The following is an 18,951-nucleotide window of genomic DNA, read 5'->3' on the forward strand; positions in this document are numbered from 1 at the left end:
TGATGCAAATTTGCACTGTGAGCTCTGCCCTCCCCATGGATATCATGCAATTTAGCTTGATGAATTTGCCAGAGGATGGAGTGCCTTTTGTCATCTTTTCACACATTATTGCTGTTGTTCAAAAATAGGAAGTTGCTCATAATGTAGCTGTGGAAAATACAGCACATATAGCAAAAACAACAACTATATATACATATATATATATATATATATATATATATATATATATATATATATATATATATATATATATATATATATATATATATATATATATATATGTGTGTAATAAAATATATCAATGTTCTATAATATGAAAGTATACAAAATATTGAAAAGTAGAAAAATCTATATATATGTTTAAAAATATATTTTTTTAAATAAGTTTCAAAAGATTGAATGATTGAAATTTAAGAAAATTATATATATATATATATATATATATATATATACACACACACCAGGGACGTGCACAGGATTTTTGAGGGGCAGTTGCTCTGACCTAAAAAAGGGACCCCCCCCCCCCAACCGAAACCACCCACCCCACCCCCACCCCTCATGATCTGCCCAATTACATATTATTGTTATTGCCATTATCATTATTATTTTAATGCCCCCTAGTGGTATTTATGTTCTGCTCAGGAAAAATATTATAGGTGGGGCTATTTTTTTGCAGTGGGGTCTGGGGGTTTCTCCCCCAAGAATTTTTTTTATTTCGTAGATGTGATTTCCTGCATTTTGGTGCGTTTGAGGCCATTTCCCTTGCCTATACCAATAAAGAACTCAAACCAGTCAATATCAATAGTCTAATAAAAAAAGACAATATTAATTTAACTGCCATCAACAGTTTATGATCGTCCGTTTGTTATACCTTTCCGACAACGTTAAGTCTCACGCGACAACGGGGACAATCTCCTTCTAGTGCCGCTCATGCAGGCTCAGCCAGGGCGGTTAGAAGGATTTTGGGGGCCCCAAGCAAAATGGACATGGGTAACTTTCTACAGATAAACGGGTAATGATTAAAAAATGTTTGTAAAACTTTAAGAAACCATTTTTAAAACATCTATAAACATTACATAGATAGACAGACCAAATATTCCTAACACTTTGTTAAGGGTTACTAGTTGGTTTGTAAACTGTCTATAAACATTATCTGGATGGTTATTATGAAGTTGCAACAGATGACTATAATACCTGTCAAATAGTTAATAAACAGTAACAGTAAAACATGTGGGTTGTCCTGATACTGTACTTCAAAATGCAACAGTGTAAAAATTGCCACACCGAATAAAGTAACTGTTCAAGATCCATTGGTAACTTATAAAAAAAAATATCATATTTGCATAAACTGTTCCTACCAAATATCCCGACACTAGCACATTAAGATAAGCTATGAAAAAAATCATGTTCCTCTGCCTCTTTCTGGTTAAATAATGTTTATAATAATAGTTAATGCTATATTAACTATTACAGGTTATTTATGAATAGCATAAAAATAGTTAGTATAGCATGCAATGCCACTTTCATCAAAACCTATTACAAAGCTATAGCAATTTTATGTCATTAAATACGATAAACAGTTATTCTGGAACAGATCTGCTTCTCCCTTATCCCGTTAAAAAAAGCATATTACAGTAAGTAACCATATTCCATCCGTTCGAGAAAAAAAAGTTGCACTAACTGTTCGTTACAAGCAGCATTTGCCAGGCAGGTAACGTTAGCTAACATAAACATATTTTTGCTAGCCTACCTGCTGCAAAATTACACAATTTTTGTACAAATAAAGCTATTTTATATAGTGTAATTTATCACTTACCACTATCTTGTTTTTTCTCTTTTTTCTTTTCTGGCTTCCTAAAGCATAATTCCGCTTCATGAGGAGGTTTTGTATTTTGCCGGCAGCAGAGATTGGGTGGTTGGGTGGCTGTTGTCAGCGACGACTGAGAGGGCCCCCTTGAGGGGGATTCCGATAACAGTGTCATTGCACTTTACTGCATTGACTATCAAAGGGGCGCTCAAGCAGTTTGTCGTTGCATTTTATTCTTAACCTGTCGCTGTCTTGAGGCCCCAGACCAGCTCGGTGCCCCAAGCAATTGCTTGACTTTCACTTTCGGACGAGGCTTTGCGATTTTTTTTTTTTTTTGTATCTAGGCCTACATGAAATTCTGCCTCCATTGTACGATTTTTTTATTTATTTTTTTCCACCTCGGAAGGGCAACGTGAGTCGAGAAGGGCATATGGGCAGTTGCCCGGGCAACCTGAGCAACCCCCCTGTGCACGTCCCTGACACACACACACACACACAAACACACACACAGTCACACACACACACAAATATATATATATATATATATATATAGAACACATACAGTTATATAAAGATGAACCGCTATTATTTTAATAGCAATTTCTAGACCACACAGATCTATTCTTGAGCTACTTTGCTCACCCCTTGTGAATTTATTCCCAGACCGCATTCAAATCCACTGCAACGTAAAGTGCAAACTATCCAATACATTAAACGTCAACACAGATGGCCAGTTCTCGGTCAAACCACAGGGCATATTAGCGTCTTCGTCAGGGGGAGCAGCGGAGAGCAAGAGAGTTACAAAAATAAATGAGATTTATGAGCAATTGGCATGATGGTTATTACATATCCCCCCACCACACACACACACACACACACACTTGCCCCAGACTACGGCATGTCTAAATGAGGATGAAATCCAGCTCAGGGAAGACACACTAAGTAAACGTTGAGGGGGCAGATCGGATGACGACGCATCTGTTGTTCAGCAGCGACTGTTAATTTGGATGTCTATAAATCCCACTCGTAGTGTCCCGTTCCACACTCCCTGTCCCAGGGGCTTGTGCCAAGAATGACCCCCCCACACACACACACGAGTGCCCGTGCCAGCAGCTTTCAGGAGGAGTGGTTTACCGCTGACGGATGCTGGCTAGATTGATAGATACGTGAATAGGCTGTAGTTTCAGCTTTTTATATTTTTGTTCACAGAGCAGTCACATGTGAGCAGGTCGGGGTGACGGTGACCCAGGGCGCTCATCTTAGTAAGTGTAGGGGGTTGGTATTTTATTAGACCACCCCCCACTTGCCCCTAAAATAGACACACACACACTTTTTCATCCTTCGCTAATTTATTTTCAGGAGCGTGTGTTACAAAGGCTTCCATGCTGGAATAGGACAATGATGATTTAAAGTTTACGCGGTTAAAGCTGTCGCATCACAGCAGGTCTAATAGAATGAAGTGAGGCCTTTTAGTGCTCATGTTTTTTAAATGCAAGTTTCAATGAATCATTAATTTATGAAAAATGATATATTGCATAAAGAAAGAAACTTGTGTTATGACCATTCAGATTATTTTACATTATTGAGATGAATGTAAAAACAATTCTCACTATGGTGTTATTAGCCTATTATTATTATTATTATTATTATTATTATTATTATTATTATTATTATTATTATTATTATTATTGTTGTTGTTGTTGTTTTATAATATTTAATGGAAATAAATTCTCACTACGGTATTTATAAAATGCATAAATATAATATTATTGATGCATTATTTAATAAGGTGCTAGTATGTGTTGTACTGATTAAATTATAAACAAAAATATTTTGTTATATTTATTTAAAAGTTATTTTATATTTATTATTATTATTATTATTATTATTATTATTATTATTATTATTATTATTATTATTTGCTTGTTACATTTTATAATTATGTTCTCACAACCGTATTTTTATTATTTATGTTGACATTTTATGTTATTTAAATTCATGTAAAACAATCTCTTATGTAATTCTTGTGCTGCATTAATAATATTTACTTATTAATTAATGCATTATTTATTTATTATTCACATTTGCAGTCCATATGTAAAGTACTAATATTTGTAATTTTTGTTGCAAATTCAGTTGACTTTTTTGTGTCCAGAGACAGGATTATTTTTTTATTTCCTACATGAGAATTGGGGGTGAAAATTATTATTGTAATGAAAATTGTCATATTGCAAAAATAAATCAATTATATTGCTTTTGCAATAGAATATAATAGGCATTCATTCAGTTGCTTCACACACTTCAGTGTGTCTCTTTTTTGTGTGTTGCACATCCTATAGTTTGATATTTGATTTATAATATCTGTAGTAATGCCATACTTCCTATTGACCTTTAAAGAAAATATTGGGGGTATATCCATTAAGATATTACATTATCTAATGGCTCGTTTCCACCGAGCTATACAGTACGGTACAGTACAATACGGTACGGTTCAGGTCGGTAAACCATGAATTCGGCGAGCGTTTCGACTGCCAACATTACCCTTTTTGATAGGCGTGGTGTATGCCGGAAAGTAGTAATCAACGTCACTTGATAGGCGTGGTGTATGACGGAAAGCATCGGTTGACGTCATTCGTGCGCGCGAAGAGAAGAACAATGGAGGCCTTACAGCAGATCTTGTTCTTGCTTCTCGGCATGTGGCTGTTTATAACAAGGAGGAGACAAGCTTTGTTTGATAAAAGGCTGCAGTCTGCAAGGAGAAACACAGCCGAAAAATATAGGGAAATTCGGGAAATGTTAAGGAGCTGGGACGAGACGGACAACCGCGCTATTCAAAACAAGGCAAGACAAAAACGACGGCGCAGGAGGGTAAGCTTAAACTAGCTACAGTTTTTGATGTCATGTATTACAAAGTATTCCGTCTCATGTACTGTCATGTGCTAACTAACGAATTTTCTTATCAATTAAATAACCCTACAGTGAGAATAAATAAGTACAAAAAGCCCTGCTAGTGAAACCAGGCCTTTATCTGTAAAAATCATACAACTGTGATAACTGTAAACTACAATCTATTCATTATACTAATAAAAACTGTGAAGGTTGCATTTTGAGAACAATCACTCACATGACACTTTATATTATTACAAGCGCAAAACTAGTTGAGATTGATGACTGATTATCTGTACTGTCTGTAATTTTGCGAAGATAGTTAGTCTATATCTGTTGACTAGTGTTACTTTTTGCTTCAATGAAAGTGCCCTATCTGGTGGAGTAACACTTTCAATGCTGTAATTTTCTGTTGACTATGTATTGTTTAAGCCGGTCTATGATAGTTCAACTTTTAATTAAGGGATCTTAGCATACTGTCCATCACTGCTACATTGTTTTAACATTGTTTTCTTTGTGTTTTTTAAGTTAATCAATCTGGTGCAAAATCGGCGCTGCAGACCAACCATTTGGACTTTTAGACGCTCAAATGAGTGGTGGGATGTGATCGTTCCAGGATTTACACGCACACAGTGGGTGCACAACTTCAGGATGTCTGAAGAAACATTTCTGTTCCTTTGTGCCATGCTGCGTCCAGCAATGGAAAAGCAGGACACAAACTTCAGAGTGTGTGTTCCCCTAAAGAAAAGAGTTGCCATCGCACTATGGAAGTTGGCCACCAACAGCGACTACAGAAGTATTGGCCATCTTTTTGGAGTCAGCAAAACAACAGTGTGTCGGTGCGTCCAGGAATTCTGCGAGGCTGCTTGCATGTTGTTAGTTCCAGAACAGATTAGTTTTCCTGACCGGCAGAAGCTTAAAGAGATGGCAGCCTACTTTGAGAACCGATGGGGACTTCCACAATGTGTTGGTGCCATTGATGGGTCACACATACCCATAATAGCCCCAAAAGAGTACCACTGTGATTACTTCAACAGAAAAGGCTGGCATTCCATCATCCTGCAGGGAGTAGTCGACGGAAAAGGACTATTTTGGAGTGTATATGCAGGAATGGCTGGGAGTTTGCATGATGCTCGGGTTCTGAGACTGTCAACATTGTGGGAGCTAGTTGAGCGTGGAAGCCTTTACCCAGCTTGCACCAGGAACATCAGTGGGGTTAATGCTGGCTATTATCTGCTGGGAGACTCTGCATATCCTTTGCAGACTTGGCTCCTAAAACCATTTCCTGACAATGGCCGGCTGACAGCAGAACAATTGACCTACAACAAGAAAGTGTGCAGGGCTCGCGTAGTGGTAGAAAATGCTTTTGGGAGACTCAAAGGGAGGTGGCGGTGCCTTATGAAGAGGAATGACAGCGACATTGAACTGGTGAAATCCATGGTGTTGACTTGTTGTGCTTTGCACAATCTTTGTGAAAGTCATGGAGAGGATTACCAGCACGAATGGGACACACCTGTTACTGCAGAGCCTGTGGTGCCACTGGCACAGGGTGCAGAAGAGGAGGGCAGGGACGTACGTGAGGGTCTAATGCGGCATTTGAACAGTTAAATCTGTTGTACATTTAGCAAAGGCACACTTGTGTGAATGCAAGGTTGTTTTGTTTACTTGTTTGATTAGTATTTTGGACATGAATAAATTGTTTTTTCTTTTACCCTGCCTCTGATTCATATTTTGTGAAAGAGAGGACCTTTTACTCTCTGTAATACCATGTAGAAAGAAATTTAGATTTTACTTACAATAGGTTACTTTAAAATCACATGAGAAAATAACACATTAACAACTATTTTGTATGTTAAAGTTAAGCATAATCTCCAAAATGGACATCTTATCAAGGTAGTGAACAAAATGTCCATTCATTCTGACATCGTTGACACCAGATGGCAGGAATGTTAATCAAATGACATAAGATAGAAAACCTGTGAGACAGCAATTGAACACATGACAAGACACACGAGGTAAAAACCAAAAAGTACTTTAATTTGAAAAGTCAAACAAATGCTTAAATACAAAGTGCTGTGCAAAAACAAAAAAATGTGCAAACAAAAAGTTTTAAAGTGTTAAAGCACTAGTGGCTGGATGGTGGAACAGGGTCACGGCGACTACTCAACACCTGCACAAGCTGACTGAGTGTGCCTAGGAAAGCCTGATTAAAGCTTGCAGACTGCTCCATGTGTTGCTGAGTTATTTCAGCCTCATGCCGCCTTGCCTCACGAGCATCCTCCAGCATCATTTCAAAGCGCCGGTCACGACGGTCCTCCATCCTCTCCAGCCACTCCTGCTGCCTCTCATCAGCTGCCTGCATCTCGACCAGGGCCGCAACAACATCCTGTTGCCCCCTTTTCCTCTTGCCTAGAAATACAAACAGACAGGAATGTTGGCTGGTTAGCGAAACATTTGTATCCTTTGATTTTTGCAAACCAACATAAGGGTGAGGCATCTAGTGTACTACAACGCAATGTCCAGATTATACTGTATAAAATCTGTATAATACTATAATATTTATGTTCAGTAAGTGACTTTTCACTCTGGTATTCACGTCTTACCGATGGTTATACGCCGGGGTTCACTCGAAGGAGATGGAGCAATGTTTTCTGCTGGTGTCGGTGTTGATGTCCTGACACTGGCAGGCGCACTTGAGCTCTCAGAGGTGGACAACATCTCATCAAGTCCCTCTGTTTCCTCCTGACAGCTAGGATCTTCAACTGAAAAGTTACACAAGTCACGTTAATTACACAAACTGCAAAAATACAGTTTAAGATAAACATACAACATAGTAGGACTGAGTGGGGACTAAACTAAAGGTTTATTAGTTTGCCAGATTATTTTTATCGGTGGTTTAACATTTCAATCCTAAAACAGCTGCCAAATATAAAATGTTTAGTTTAGCTACTACACAATACCTGGAGGAGGTCCATAATCCACGAGTAGAAATATAGTTATGCCCCTTTAAGGAGATGCGCGTTTCCCTATTGAACTGCCGGTATTTTGTGTGTGTGTGCCGAACTGTTCCGCGATTCACACAAACAGTGAAGAACACGGACTCGGGAGCGCTCTTGCTCAGGAAAGTAACCTGCGTATTAGTTTTAGCCGATTGTAATGTATGTAGTTCAATAAAACACATGTACTCTAAGCGGTGATGGTGTTAATGATTTACCTGAGCGAGAGTGAGCTTCAGTGTATCGCGCTCGGAGTGCAGAGTGAAAAAACACACTTTTCTTTCAACCTAAACTGAAAAGGGCAGGGCTTCGACACAGACGGGCTTTGCATCCCAGTTTGGGAACCGCTTTATTAGGGTAAAGTTATCTGACTGTACTAAGTACGTTTCTAGATTTGTACTCCGGCCAGCACTGGCTAATAAACTAGCGTCTTGATAGCTTGCAAATCTCGGTTGATACCTCACTGGCTTGCAAAACAAACAACATGCTTGCTCTAAAGTTGTGCATTGGAAGTAAGCTTTACCGTGATCGTTGTACACTTTATTTTACAACTAGTTATACGAACTTACCGACAGACTCCATCATCGACTCCAGCAACGAGGTGGCCGTATCGATGCCTCCTTCTCTTCCCAAACTTGCTGGTCTGTGTCCGTAGATGGCGTCCATCATATCGAACCACTTCCATTTCTTTCTGTGAACACCACTCCGGCTGTTGTGGTCTTTCACCTTACGATAGTCACTCCGCAGTTTCTTACTTTTAGTGCGGCACTGCTCGGACGTCCGCTGAAACCCCTCGAGAGCCATTCTCTCAGAAACATGCTGAAAAACCTTTTCGTTTCTCACCATGCCATCGAGTTCCCTTTGTACCCCTTCTTCGCCGAGGATACCCAGCAAGGTCTGCACCTCCTGGCTCGACCACGGTAACGTTAAGCTGCGCGCCGACATTGCTTTGAAATCTTGTGATTTAAAAATGGCGCCTCTTGCTTTGTCTATCCCCCTGTCGCACGTGCAAGTGACGATTCTCTGTCAACCAATCAGCGTTCTGCAGTGAGTCTAGCTCCACCCTTAAGTACCATACTACTGTGCTAGGTACCCCAACGGAAGGGTATCGAAAAAAGTGTTACGGTACGGTTCGGCATTTTCCTAACAGTCACAACTTTTGACAGTGGAAACGCAAATAAACGTGTACCGTACCGTATCGAACCGTACTGTACTGCTCAGTGGAAACGAGCCATAATATGACGTCATGACTGGAAGGGGTTAAATGATTCTGCTGTATTGACTGTGTGTGTGTGTGTGTGTGTGTGTGTGTGTGTGTGTGTGTGTGTGTGTGTGTGTGTGTGTGTGTGTGTGTGTGTGTGTGTGTGTGTGTGTGTGTGTGTGTGTGTGTGTGTGTGTGTGTTCATCACTATTGTCCTGGTATGAGTAATACCTCACAGTAACACTAGAGGGCAACTGGCTGTCAATGAGATGGCTCCCGCATGATGTATATAAATAATTCAGCACAAATCTCCAGTGCTGCGATATTCTTACATCGAATCGTTTTAATGACACAATCTGCTCTCACAAGAGTTTGCATTGTTTAATGATGCCGCATTATAAATTCACCTTTAAAAGAATCAGGCTGACAGAAAGGATTGACAGGAATGTGTAGAAAAAGAAAGAGAGGGAGAGGGGGAAGCAAAATGACGTTGGATTATTTTTAGGCCGAGATCAAATGGCAGTTAGTCAGATGTTCAGAACAGAAGCTGAGGCAGCATATTGGCATACTGAGAGCAGAATAAGAGCTTATTATCTTACTATAGCAGCAGAGCAAAAGAGCCAATCAGGTTGGATTAGTCTAGTTTTATTTTATCATTGTGGTTTCATTGCTAGCTTGTGGCACTAAATGGCTTTGAATAGGTCCTTACTTCTTTGTTTATTTGTTAAATCTTTTTATTTTTTAATCTTGACTGAAAGCAGATGTTTTCTAAGACGAGCTTCATTACAATGTGAACTAAGTAACTCTTTTAAATATGTGATGCACAATATATCAATACCATATTGATTAATGGGTGATATTAGAGGTTTTATCAGTATTATTGGGTATAGTATATATTTAATTGCATTTTTTAATATTTAGATTAACTTTGCCCTCATCTAACGCTCACTTATATATAATCTTTAATAACTCAAAAAAATTTCATAACAAATCTCAAAATGAATATCCTTTTTCGTACTGTACATTATTATGCTGTGATGCAAAAAAAATCACTTGTAGCATTTAAAATGGATCATATTAATTTTTAGTATTTTATATTTAGACAAAATAATAAAGAATTTTAATATACTGGCCATTTATTGGTTATTTGGCATAACATGTAAATAATTCGAAACACTTTACAATAATGTTTCATATAAACTCATGATAAACAATGTGTATACAGCATATATAAATATGAATTTTTTACATTTACTTATACATGTAACAAAAAATCTAACTAAACAAATACATTTTACAAATTAACAATATTAACGTATAAGGGTTAGGGTTAGAGTTTGGTTTAGGGTTAATTGCATGTAATTATGCATAATTTATAGGTATTACTATAGTAATTTGTAATGTGTAACAAGGACACTTTTATAAAAAAAAAAAAGTGACTAAATATATTGCTCATAGTTAGTTGATGTTACAGGGATAGTTTACCCAAAATTTGAATTATCCCGTAATTTACTCACCCTCAAGCCTCCTCTTCTTTCAGGCGAATACAATCTGAGTTATATTTAAAAATGTCCTGGCTCTTCCAAGCTTTATAATGGCAGTGAATGGCTGTTTCTGTTTTGAAGTCAATAAAAGTGCATCTGTCCATCATATAACTGCTCCACGCCGCTCCAGGGGTTAATTAAGGAATTCATTTAATTCCTTAAGTTAATTAATTAACTTAAAAAAAGCCTAGTTCACACTGCCCGATTTTTGCCCCGATTTTGAGTCGCCGACAGGTTTTGTGAAATCGCCGAAAAATGCCCGAGATCACAGGCAAATTGGTGCTCGTGCACGTGAGTGACAATCACGCAGTGTGAATAATCAAAGACGTGATCAGAGAGAATCGCCGACGCCGGTGAGATATTTGGCATGCTAAATATCTGGACCTGTCGGCGATTGAAACTCCTGCTGTGTGAACTGCGTTCTGACTGAAAATTACATCGGCGATGACCGACAGCCAATGAAAGAGTCAGATACAGGGCAGCGGGAGGTTAATGGAGGAGTTATAGAGCAGAATTTCAGTATTTTAATATGGATATATTTAGATATATTTACCTCAAACTCTCATTGCAGAACACAATCCTGGCTCCCTCAGTCTCTCCAACAATTTCTTCCACCATAATATTTTTTCTTTTTCTCCAAAAATCAGCGCACATACAATTTGAAGCAATCTTTGTGCATTTTATCATTTTTAATAACAGTTCAAAGTCTAGCGCGAGAACTCCGGTCTGACGCACGTGTGATCTCGCGTTGTTTACTCGTCACATCGCAAGTGTAGTTTGGGAAACGTAGTTTGCGCACCGGAGAGAGAGAGTTGTCGCGATTCTTCCACTTGTTCAGTCATGCAGTGTGAACTCATCTGTCGTCAAACCATTGTGCAGTGTGAACACAGCAGTGACTGAATGATACCCCAGATAGTCATGCAGTGTGAATAGAGCAGTGACCCGACGAGTTTGAAAATCATGCAGTCTGAACTCGGCTTAAGAAGATATCCATATTTAAAACTTCACAAAACTGCTATCTCTAACTTCTGCTAACTTCACAAGAGACTAGTGCTCCAGTGTATGACGTGGGACGCTCCGGTGAAAATATGCTAGTTCAGGCGAGAACTAAGTTTTGTTTTTCTCTTTCCTCTGTGCTTCCGCGTTTGTCACCGGAACTTATGCTATGCCTCCGTCCTACATCATACGCTGGAGCACCAGTCTCTCGTGAACGCGCGTACGACAGTTAGCAGAAGTTAGAGACTGCAGTTTGTAAAGTTTTAAATATGGATATTTTTCTCACACAAGCGCATCAGTCCGCTTTAGATGGCCTTCATTAACCCCCTGGAGCTGTGTGGAGCAGTTATATGATGGACAGATGCACTTTTACACGTGTCAGAGCCAGGACATTTTTTATGTGAATCTGATTGTGTTTATCGGAAAAAAGAATCTCATAATCTCATTTTTTCACTGAAATTACACAGAACAATTTTTCCCCCAGACCTGCAGCTGTCTGCGTTTCCATCGCTGTCTAAAGTACCGTGAAGATTAGTCCGGTGGCGTAGGACTGTGCGATTGTCCTACGCTAATAAACGTAATAAAGCCTGAACCTCGTCGTCGGCCCATCTGTCGTATTTTTTAAACACCATTGTTGATTTGAATACCAAATGACTCTTACTGCACGCACCACAACAGTTTTAGGTTGAAATAAAATGCTGCGTGAGCTCAACCAATCAGCATGTTCAGCGTCCAAATCCCACCCCCGGAAGTTCCTGAAAAAGTACTAACTCGCAGGCAGGGCCGTTTTGAGGGGAAATCTTTACCCGGAACTTTATTTAGACCCCGGTTCCTGTGGTCGAAACACACCGAGTACCACCCCAAAGGCCCTAGTTCCTGGGGAAATTCCCCACGGTGGAAACATGGCTATATACTAGGGCTGCGCAATATTTGGAAATATCGCAAAAGTACATATATGGCTACTTCAAGATTGTGAAAAGTGTACGTTTTAGGTGGATGCATATAGCAGAGAATTGACGAGGCATATGACTTCTGTTAAATGTGACTTGCTTGATGTTAAAAAGAGTTATTATACGTATTAACTTGCGAAAAACAGCTCCTTGCAGTCTTGCGCTGTCTGCTGTATGACACACACAACGAAACATACGCAGAAGCGGCCTCTCTGAAAGCACGTGATCCCTTCAGGTCTGTTTCATGTTTTCATATACACTCGAACGACCAAATACACACACTCATTTTTTTTTAACCGAAATTTTTGCTAAAACACTGCTGGTCACTTTCAGAAGTTGTAGCGATGCTTTCTTTTCCCAGAAAGACTGTGAAACACAAATGGTATCGTATCGTTTTTACATTTATAATAAAAAATATAATTTAAATCGATTTTACACACTAATAGCAATATTGTATCGTATATCGTATATCTCATTATTTAACAAGGTATTGCATATCACATTTTTCTTTAATATCGCACAGCCCTACTATATACAATTGGATGACTTGAGGGCGAAAAATGCATGGGCTGATTTAATTTTTTGGGGGGGAACTAACCCTTTAAAGGTGCACTATGTAGTATTTTTGTAGTAAAAGATCCCAAAACCACTAGGCCAGTGTTATATATTTTGTTCAGTTGAGTACTTACAATATCCCAAATGTTTCCAACTATTTGTAAATTGTGAAAAAATTGCTATTTTAACTAAGGACCGGGACGTGTCAACATAGCGTTTGAGCGAGTCGCCTGTCAGTCGCGTCATATCTGCGTTACCCTTGGTTTTATTCTGCAGAAGCGCTTTACTCTTAGCAGTGTGAACAAGTCACAGCAGCGCCGAGCGAACGCACAGAGTTATGTCAGAACATCATTTTAAACACACTTAAATGTATCTAATATGATAAACAGAGCTGCTTTACCTCATACTCATGACGGGAAAAAGCGGAAGTGCGAGCGCCCGGCGACTGTGTCCCGTCCCGTCATAATAAAAGTCCCGGTACTCGTGAGCCGTGTGTTTGTGTATCAATCGCTCCAGCGGCCGTGCTCAGCTCCACAACACTCGGTCCTGCTCTGCTTCACACTACAGTAATGTTAATAACCGCATCCATGAACATGATTTCTGCCCGTGTCCTATTTTCCACCGGCTGTGAGGTGAAGACCACATGTCCCAAGATACTGCGCTCACACTTGGCGTCATCAAACTACGCCTTTGTTTAGAATAGGTGCCCTCTAGTGGACGGAAAGTTGCATAGTGCACCTTTAACTAATGCATTACCCAAGGTTAACAAATGGTAATTGTAGGCATTTACTGTAACGTATAACTTGTCCCAGACTATTTGCTGTATGAACACGTTTACCTCAAATCATGCAACGTGTTAAGGCGGCTTTTCTGACCAACTGAAGTTTGGTTAGATTGTCACCTGTAAAATATAATATATATTTTAACTCTATATTATACATAGAAAGTGTCATAGAATATCATATGACTCGTTTGAAATGATCAACCAGCTAGCAATGCCCTAGTAACGCACACAAACCAGTGACAGCGACTTTCGCATGGGCAAGTCATGTTTTCTTCTGAAAGAAATGGAGTTCATTGTGAAGTTTGAAGGATTGTGAGATGAATAACACATGGGGAGGGATTTGGCGCAGGCCGGCTGGAGTGTGTGGTGAGGGCTCAAGCTGATGCAGCATTCTCCCACAACTGCACATGACATAACACCACACACTTCAGCACAAACGGGCAGATAAATAAATAACAAACGCGCCGTATGCAGCATCCTCCGGCATATGCGCAGCTTTTAGTGATGTGCTGTGACTGTACCACTTGCTCTTTCTTGAATTAGCATCTGACCTTGGTGTGTGCGTCATATACACGCTAACGCCGCATTTCCCCCCCAGCGAGGGGACGTGCAGTGACATTGACTCATTGTTTGTTCCAATCTGTTTGCACTGTAAAAAAAAAGCCTTGCAGAAGTCGCACTGCTGCTGCTGCTGATTCAGAGACTTGTGCTCAACACTCTCAGCGATTAAAATATAGAAGTGTTGCCACTTCGGTGGGGGATTTGGGAGCGCACAGCATTATTTAACGAGGGCGATATCATTTATTCATTGTGTATGTTTTGCTCCTTCTGCACCTCACAGTGCCATCTGCTGTATAGTGCTGTATTAAATCACACGGAGCTGAGGAATTCTATCAGGCCATGAGAGGAAAAAATAAGTCTTCACACAAAGAGTGGTTTACTGCGACAAAACCACAAATACAGCCCCATACGCAACAAACTGCGATGCACTGTGTATTCTGACACCTTTCTCTCAGAACCAGCATTAACTTCTTGAGCAATTTGGGCTACAGTAGCTCGTCTGTTTGATCGGACCACACGGGCCAGCCATCACTCCCCACGTGCATCAATGAGCCTTGGCCACTCATGACCCTGTCGCTGGTTCACCACTGTTCCTTCCTTGGAGCACTTTTGATACTGACCACTGCAGACCGGGAACACCCCACAAGAGCTGCAGTTTTGGAGATGCTCTCACCCAGTCGTATATATATATATATATATATATATATATATATATATATATATATATATATATATATATATATATATATATATATATATATATATATATATATATATATATATATATATATATATATATATATATATATATATTATTACTATTATTATTATTTATTTATTTATTTATTTATTTATTTATTTATTTATTTATTTATTTATTTATTTATTTATTTATTTTCAGTACAGGCCAAAAGTTTGGACACATTACTATTTGAAATGTTTTTGAAAGAAGTTTCTTCTGCTCATCAAGCCTGCATTTATTTGATCAAAAATACAGAAAAAAATAATAATATTGTGGTATATTATTACAATTTAAAATAATGGGTTTTCAATTTATTATACTTTAAACGATCATTTATTTCTGTGATGCAAAGCTGAATTTTCAGGATCATTCCTCCAGTCTTCAGTGTCACGTGATCCTTCAGAAATCATTCTAATATGATGATTCATTTTCAAAGTTGGAAACAGTTCTGCTGCTTAACATTTTTCATAATCTGTGATACCTTTTTAGAATACTTTGATGAATAAAAGTAAAAAATAAAAACATTTTAAAAAAGAAGCAAATGTTTTAAAAATAGAAATCTTTTGTAACAACAATATACACTACTGGTCAGTAATTTGGGGTAGGTATTTTTATTTTTTATTTTTTATAAATCAATAATTTTATTCAGTAATTTTATAAATGCAGTTCTTTTGAACCTTTTATTCATCAAATATATTAAGCAGCAGAACTGTTTCCAACACTCATAATAAATCAGAATATTAGAATGATTTCTGAAGGATCACGTGACACTGAAGACTGGAGGAATGATCCTGAAAATTCAGCTTTGCATCACAGAAATAAATGATCATTTAAAGTATAATAAATTGAAAACCAAATATTTTAAATTGCAATAATATATCACAATATTAAAAAAAAAAAAATCTGTATTTTTGATCAAATAAATGCAGGCTTGATGAGCAGAAGAAACTTCTTTCAAAAACATTACAAATAGTAATGTCCAAACTTTTGGTCTGTACTGTGTATATGCCATCACCATCTAAAGCCTCTAAAGGTAATTTTTAAAAACAGATTAAATATAATCTTTATAAAACATTCTAAAGATGTGATACCTGATTGATTTGTATCATTTAATTATTTATTTTAGTTTTTACTGATATTTGGCATTATGTTTATTATTCTCTTGTGCTGATAAATGTCAGCAGCAGCACTCATTTTGACAGCAGTGGGACTTTTATTTTATTTTACAGCACTAAAAATGCCATCACCTGATTGCAGATGCTAGTGTAATCTTTAAATCTTTGATATCAGACTGTGCTGTGCTACATCCAATTTCCCGCTGTATGTTAAATTCAACGTCATGTCACTGTGTACTTTATGTAAAATCAGCGTTACCTGGTTTTTATTTGGCAATATATAATTCCCAGTGTGCACAAACTTACCATATTACTGAGTACACTGGTTACAGTGTTTACGTCCTTTTATTTATGTTTTATTTTTTTATTTGTGAATACTGTAATATGATTACAGAATCAAGAAGTTGCAAAAGCATGAATAAATCTAATTTCATAGATTTTTCAATAAGGTATTTTTTAGAAAGCAATTTTTATGCTTGTTATTTACTTGAAATAGTGTAATATCATATATATCGGCCATTGGTCACCCTGCTCTCTAAAATATTATTTTGGCTATCAAAAAAAAAAAAAAAAAATATCAGTCAACCACTTAATAGTATAGAATTAAAATTTTGGTCATTTATTTATTTTCAGCCTTAATATGACCAACAGAAAAGCGACTGTAAAGCTGTAAAAAACCCTGTATGCATTGATAGGTCTGTCATATATGTGCTCATGTAATCCACTTACCTCAGTGATGTTATGAATGAAACTGCAGCTGGATGATGATGGAAACATGGGCGGGACTAGACTGGCAGAAGTTGGCGCACAGCCCTTCCGTTTTTCTGCATAATTAAAGCAGAGTTTCCTAGCAGCAGAGTTTCTCGGGTGGACGAGTGCCAGAACACACAGGTCATGTGATGAGCATGACCTTTCAGCAGAGTGCAGAGCTCTTCAGATACTTCAAACTCAATGAACACCAGTGCTATTTTAGATACAATTGAGATAGTATTATAGTTTGTATTCATATCGTGAAATAGTTTTTAATTTCTCAGTTGAGTACTGTTTTGGTAAAAGTTAAGTAATTTTGTTGTTTTGTAATTTTTACATATTTTATATAGATTTTATTCATTTCAGTTTTAGTTATTTTAGCGAAGTCAATGAAGTCAATTTAAAATTATAAAATACCAATTAGGCATGTGACTGCATAATCTTTGCTGATTTGTGTTTGTAAAGATGATATCAAAATGTACTTTCTTTAATATGGTTTATTTTAAAGGCGCAGTGTGTAGTACTTGTGTAGGATCTATTGACAGAAATTTAATATAATGCATAATAACTATGTTTTTAGTGATGCGTAAAGACCTTATATAATGAATCGTTATGTTTTTATTACCTTAGAATGAGCCATTTTTATCTCCATAAACGCACATCCCCTTACAGTGAAGTCGCCATTTTGCACCGCCATGTTTCTACAGTAGCCCTAAATGGACAAATTTCTCAACAGTGCGCTAGCTACTCTCTGCCGACAACATTTTTGTCCTGTGTCGGCCACCATAGCTTCTCTATGTGCTTTGAAGGGCGGGGTGAGCGATGGTGATTGCAATTCAGAACCTCACCACTAGATGCCGCTAAAATTCACATACTGCACCTTTAAATGACCCCCCCCCCCAAAAAAAATTTTTTGTCCTTTATAAGACATTAGACAATTTACTAATCCAAAAATTTATTAGTTTATTTATTGTTGATGTAACCACGACCATGTGAGCAGGTAAAAATATTCACCAATAACATCATAGTTTTTATACTTTTCCATACAATAAAATGTTGGAAAATAACAAATAAAACAAAATCTAATCCACATAAAATGTTATTGTAAACAATAACAATTCATTATTGCTATTATTATGATATGAAGTTATTTTTTTTTTTACTTTATGGTAGTTTTTGAGCAATGGAATGTGATGGCAAATATTTTTCCATACTCTTTCTGTCTGTGTGTGTGTGTGTGTGTGTGTGTGTGTGTGTGTGTGTGTGTGTGTGTGCATGCGTGCGAGCGTGCGTGCGTGCGTGCGCGCGCGCGCGTGTGTGTGTGGGTCTGACTTTGAATGAGACTCTCAGATACAGTTCATTTAATTTAGCTTCCTCTGAAACTTCCATCCACCGCAAATGTTTTAGGCCAAAACTCTGGAGAATCCGCAGATATGCTTCAAACGTATTTGCTCAAAGGAAAAAGCATGACCACAGGAATGCACAAGCAGATATTTGATCTGCGAGAGACCCCATAGTGCTCTGTAATGACTTTGGAAGAAGGTAGAGAAGCCCTGCTCGGCTTCAAAGCTCTGGCCACCCTTCAGCCCCCGGCACCATGGTAAATGACCTGTTAAAATCCACAGAGGGAAAGTGCAGAGATTACTGGAAACAAAAGCAACTGAGTTGCGGTAATGAGCTTTTGATGTTTGTGACAATGGGAGCCATCAGTTTCGAGGGAAACAAGAAAGGAAGACATATTTAGAAGGGGTCTGCTGTTCCTTTGAACAATTGGAGCATCAGTTTTCAGAACAGTGACAGAACTTGTGCATTATGGGTGTATTTAAAGCATTTAGATAATTTTACACATTGGCTTATTTAATGCAAATGGTGTACGGCCACATGGAAAGACACTCATTGACAAAGCCGTTGGTTTTCTTCTTCTGGCTAAGTAGGAACACTTAACAGCCAGTTATCTCACACTGGCCAAATATTGGCAGGTTCTTTGCCCAAGCTGATATATCTGCCAATCCTTCCCCATATTGTGTGCTAGAATAAGAGAGAGACAGAGACAGAGAGACTGGC

At 38.1% G+C, this 18,951-nt stretch overlaps 3 protein-coding genes across 3 annotated transcripts in view; 2 read left to right on the forward strand and 1 right to left on the reverse strand.

Moving 5' to 3' along the window:
* Positions 1-18,951, forward strand: part of arid5b (AT-rich interaction domain 5B) — a 175,297-nt gene that overhangs the window by 101,198 nt on the left and 55,148 nt on the right. The gene's annotated exons all lie outside the window — the stretch shown is intronic.
* LOC137056109 (uncharacterized) lies at positions 4,251-6,350 on the forward strand. Its single transcript, XM_067430076.1, has 2 exons — positions 4,251-4,675; positions 5,222-6,350. The coding sequence occupies exons 1-2, from the start codon at positions 4,370-4,372 to the stop codon at positions 6,299-6,301; spliced, it is 1,386 nt and encodes a 461-aa protein (XP_067286177.1). The 5' UTR covers positions 4,251-4,369; the 3' UTR covers positions 6,302-6,350.
* LOC137056110 (zinc finger and SCAN domain-containing protein 29-like) lies at positions 6,710-8,914 on the reverse strand. Its single transcript, XM_067430077.1, has 3 exons — positions 8,259-8,914; positions 7,297-7,455; positions 6,710-7,102 (listed from the first exon to the last, which is right to left on the reverse strand). Exons 1-3 carry the CDS (start codon positions 8,632-8,634, stop codon positions 6,819-6,821), a joined length of 819 nt encoding a protein of 272 aa, XP_067286178.1. The 5' UTR covers positions 8,635-8,914; the 3' UTR covers positions 6,710-6,818.

Source organism: Pseudorasbora parva, chromosome 21 (assembly GCF_024679245.1).
Source record: "Pseudorasbora parva isolate DD20220531a chromosome 21, ASM2467924v1, whole genome shotgun sequence".
Taxonomy (NCBI): Eukaryota; Metazoa; Chordata; class Actinopteri; order Cypriniformes; family Gobionidae; genus Pseudorasbora; species Pseudorasbora parva.

Coding starts and splice junctions, on each gene's coding strand:
- LOC137056109 (XM_067430076.1), top strand. CDS start 4,370: ATGCCGGAAAGTAGTAATCAACGTCACTTGATAGGCGTGGTGTATGAC. Junction 4,676..5,221: donor AAAAACGACGGCGCAGGAGG/GTAAGCTTAAAC, acceptor GTGTTTTTTAAG/TTAATCAATCTGGTGCAAAA.
- LOC137056110 (XM_067430077.1), bottom strand. CDS start 8,634: ATGTCGGCGCGCAGCTTAACGTTACCGTGGTCGAGCCAGGAGGTGCAG. Junction 7,456..8,258: donor GTCGATGATGGAGTCTGTCG/GTAAGTTCGTAT, acceptor GTAACTTTTCAG/TTGAAGATCCTAGCTGTCAG. Junction 7,103..7,296: donor ACCCCGGCGTATAACCATCG/GTAAGACGTGAA, acceptor TTGTATTTCTAG/GCAAGAGGAAAAGGGGGCAA.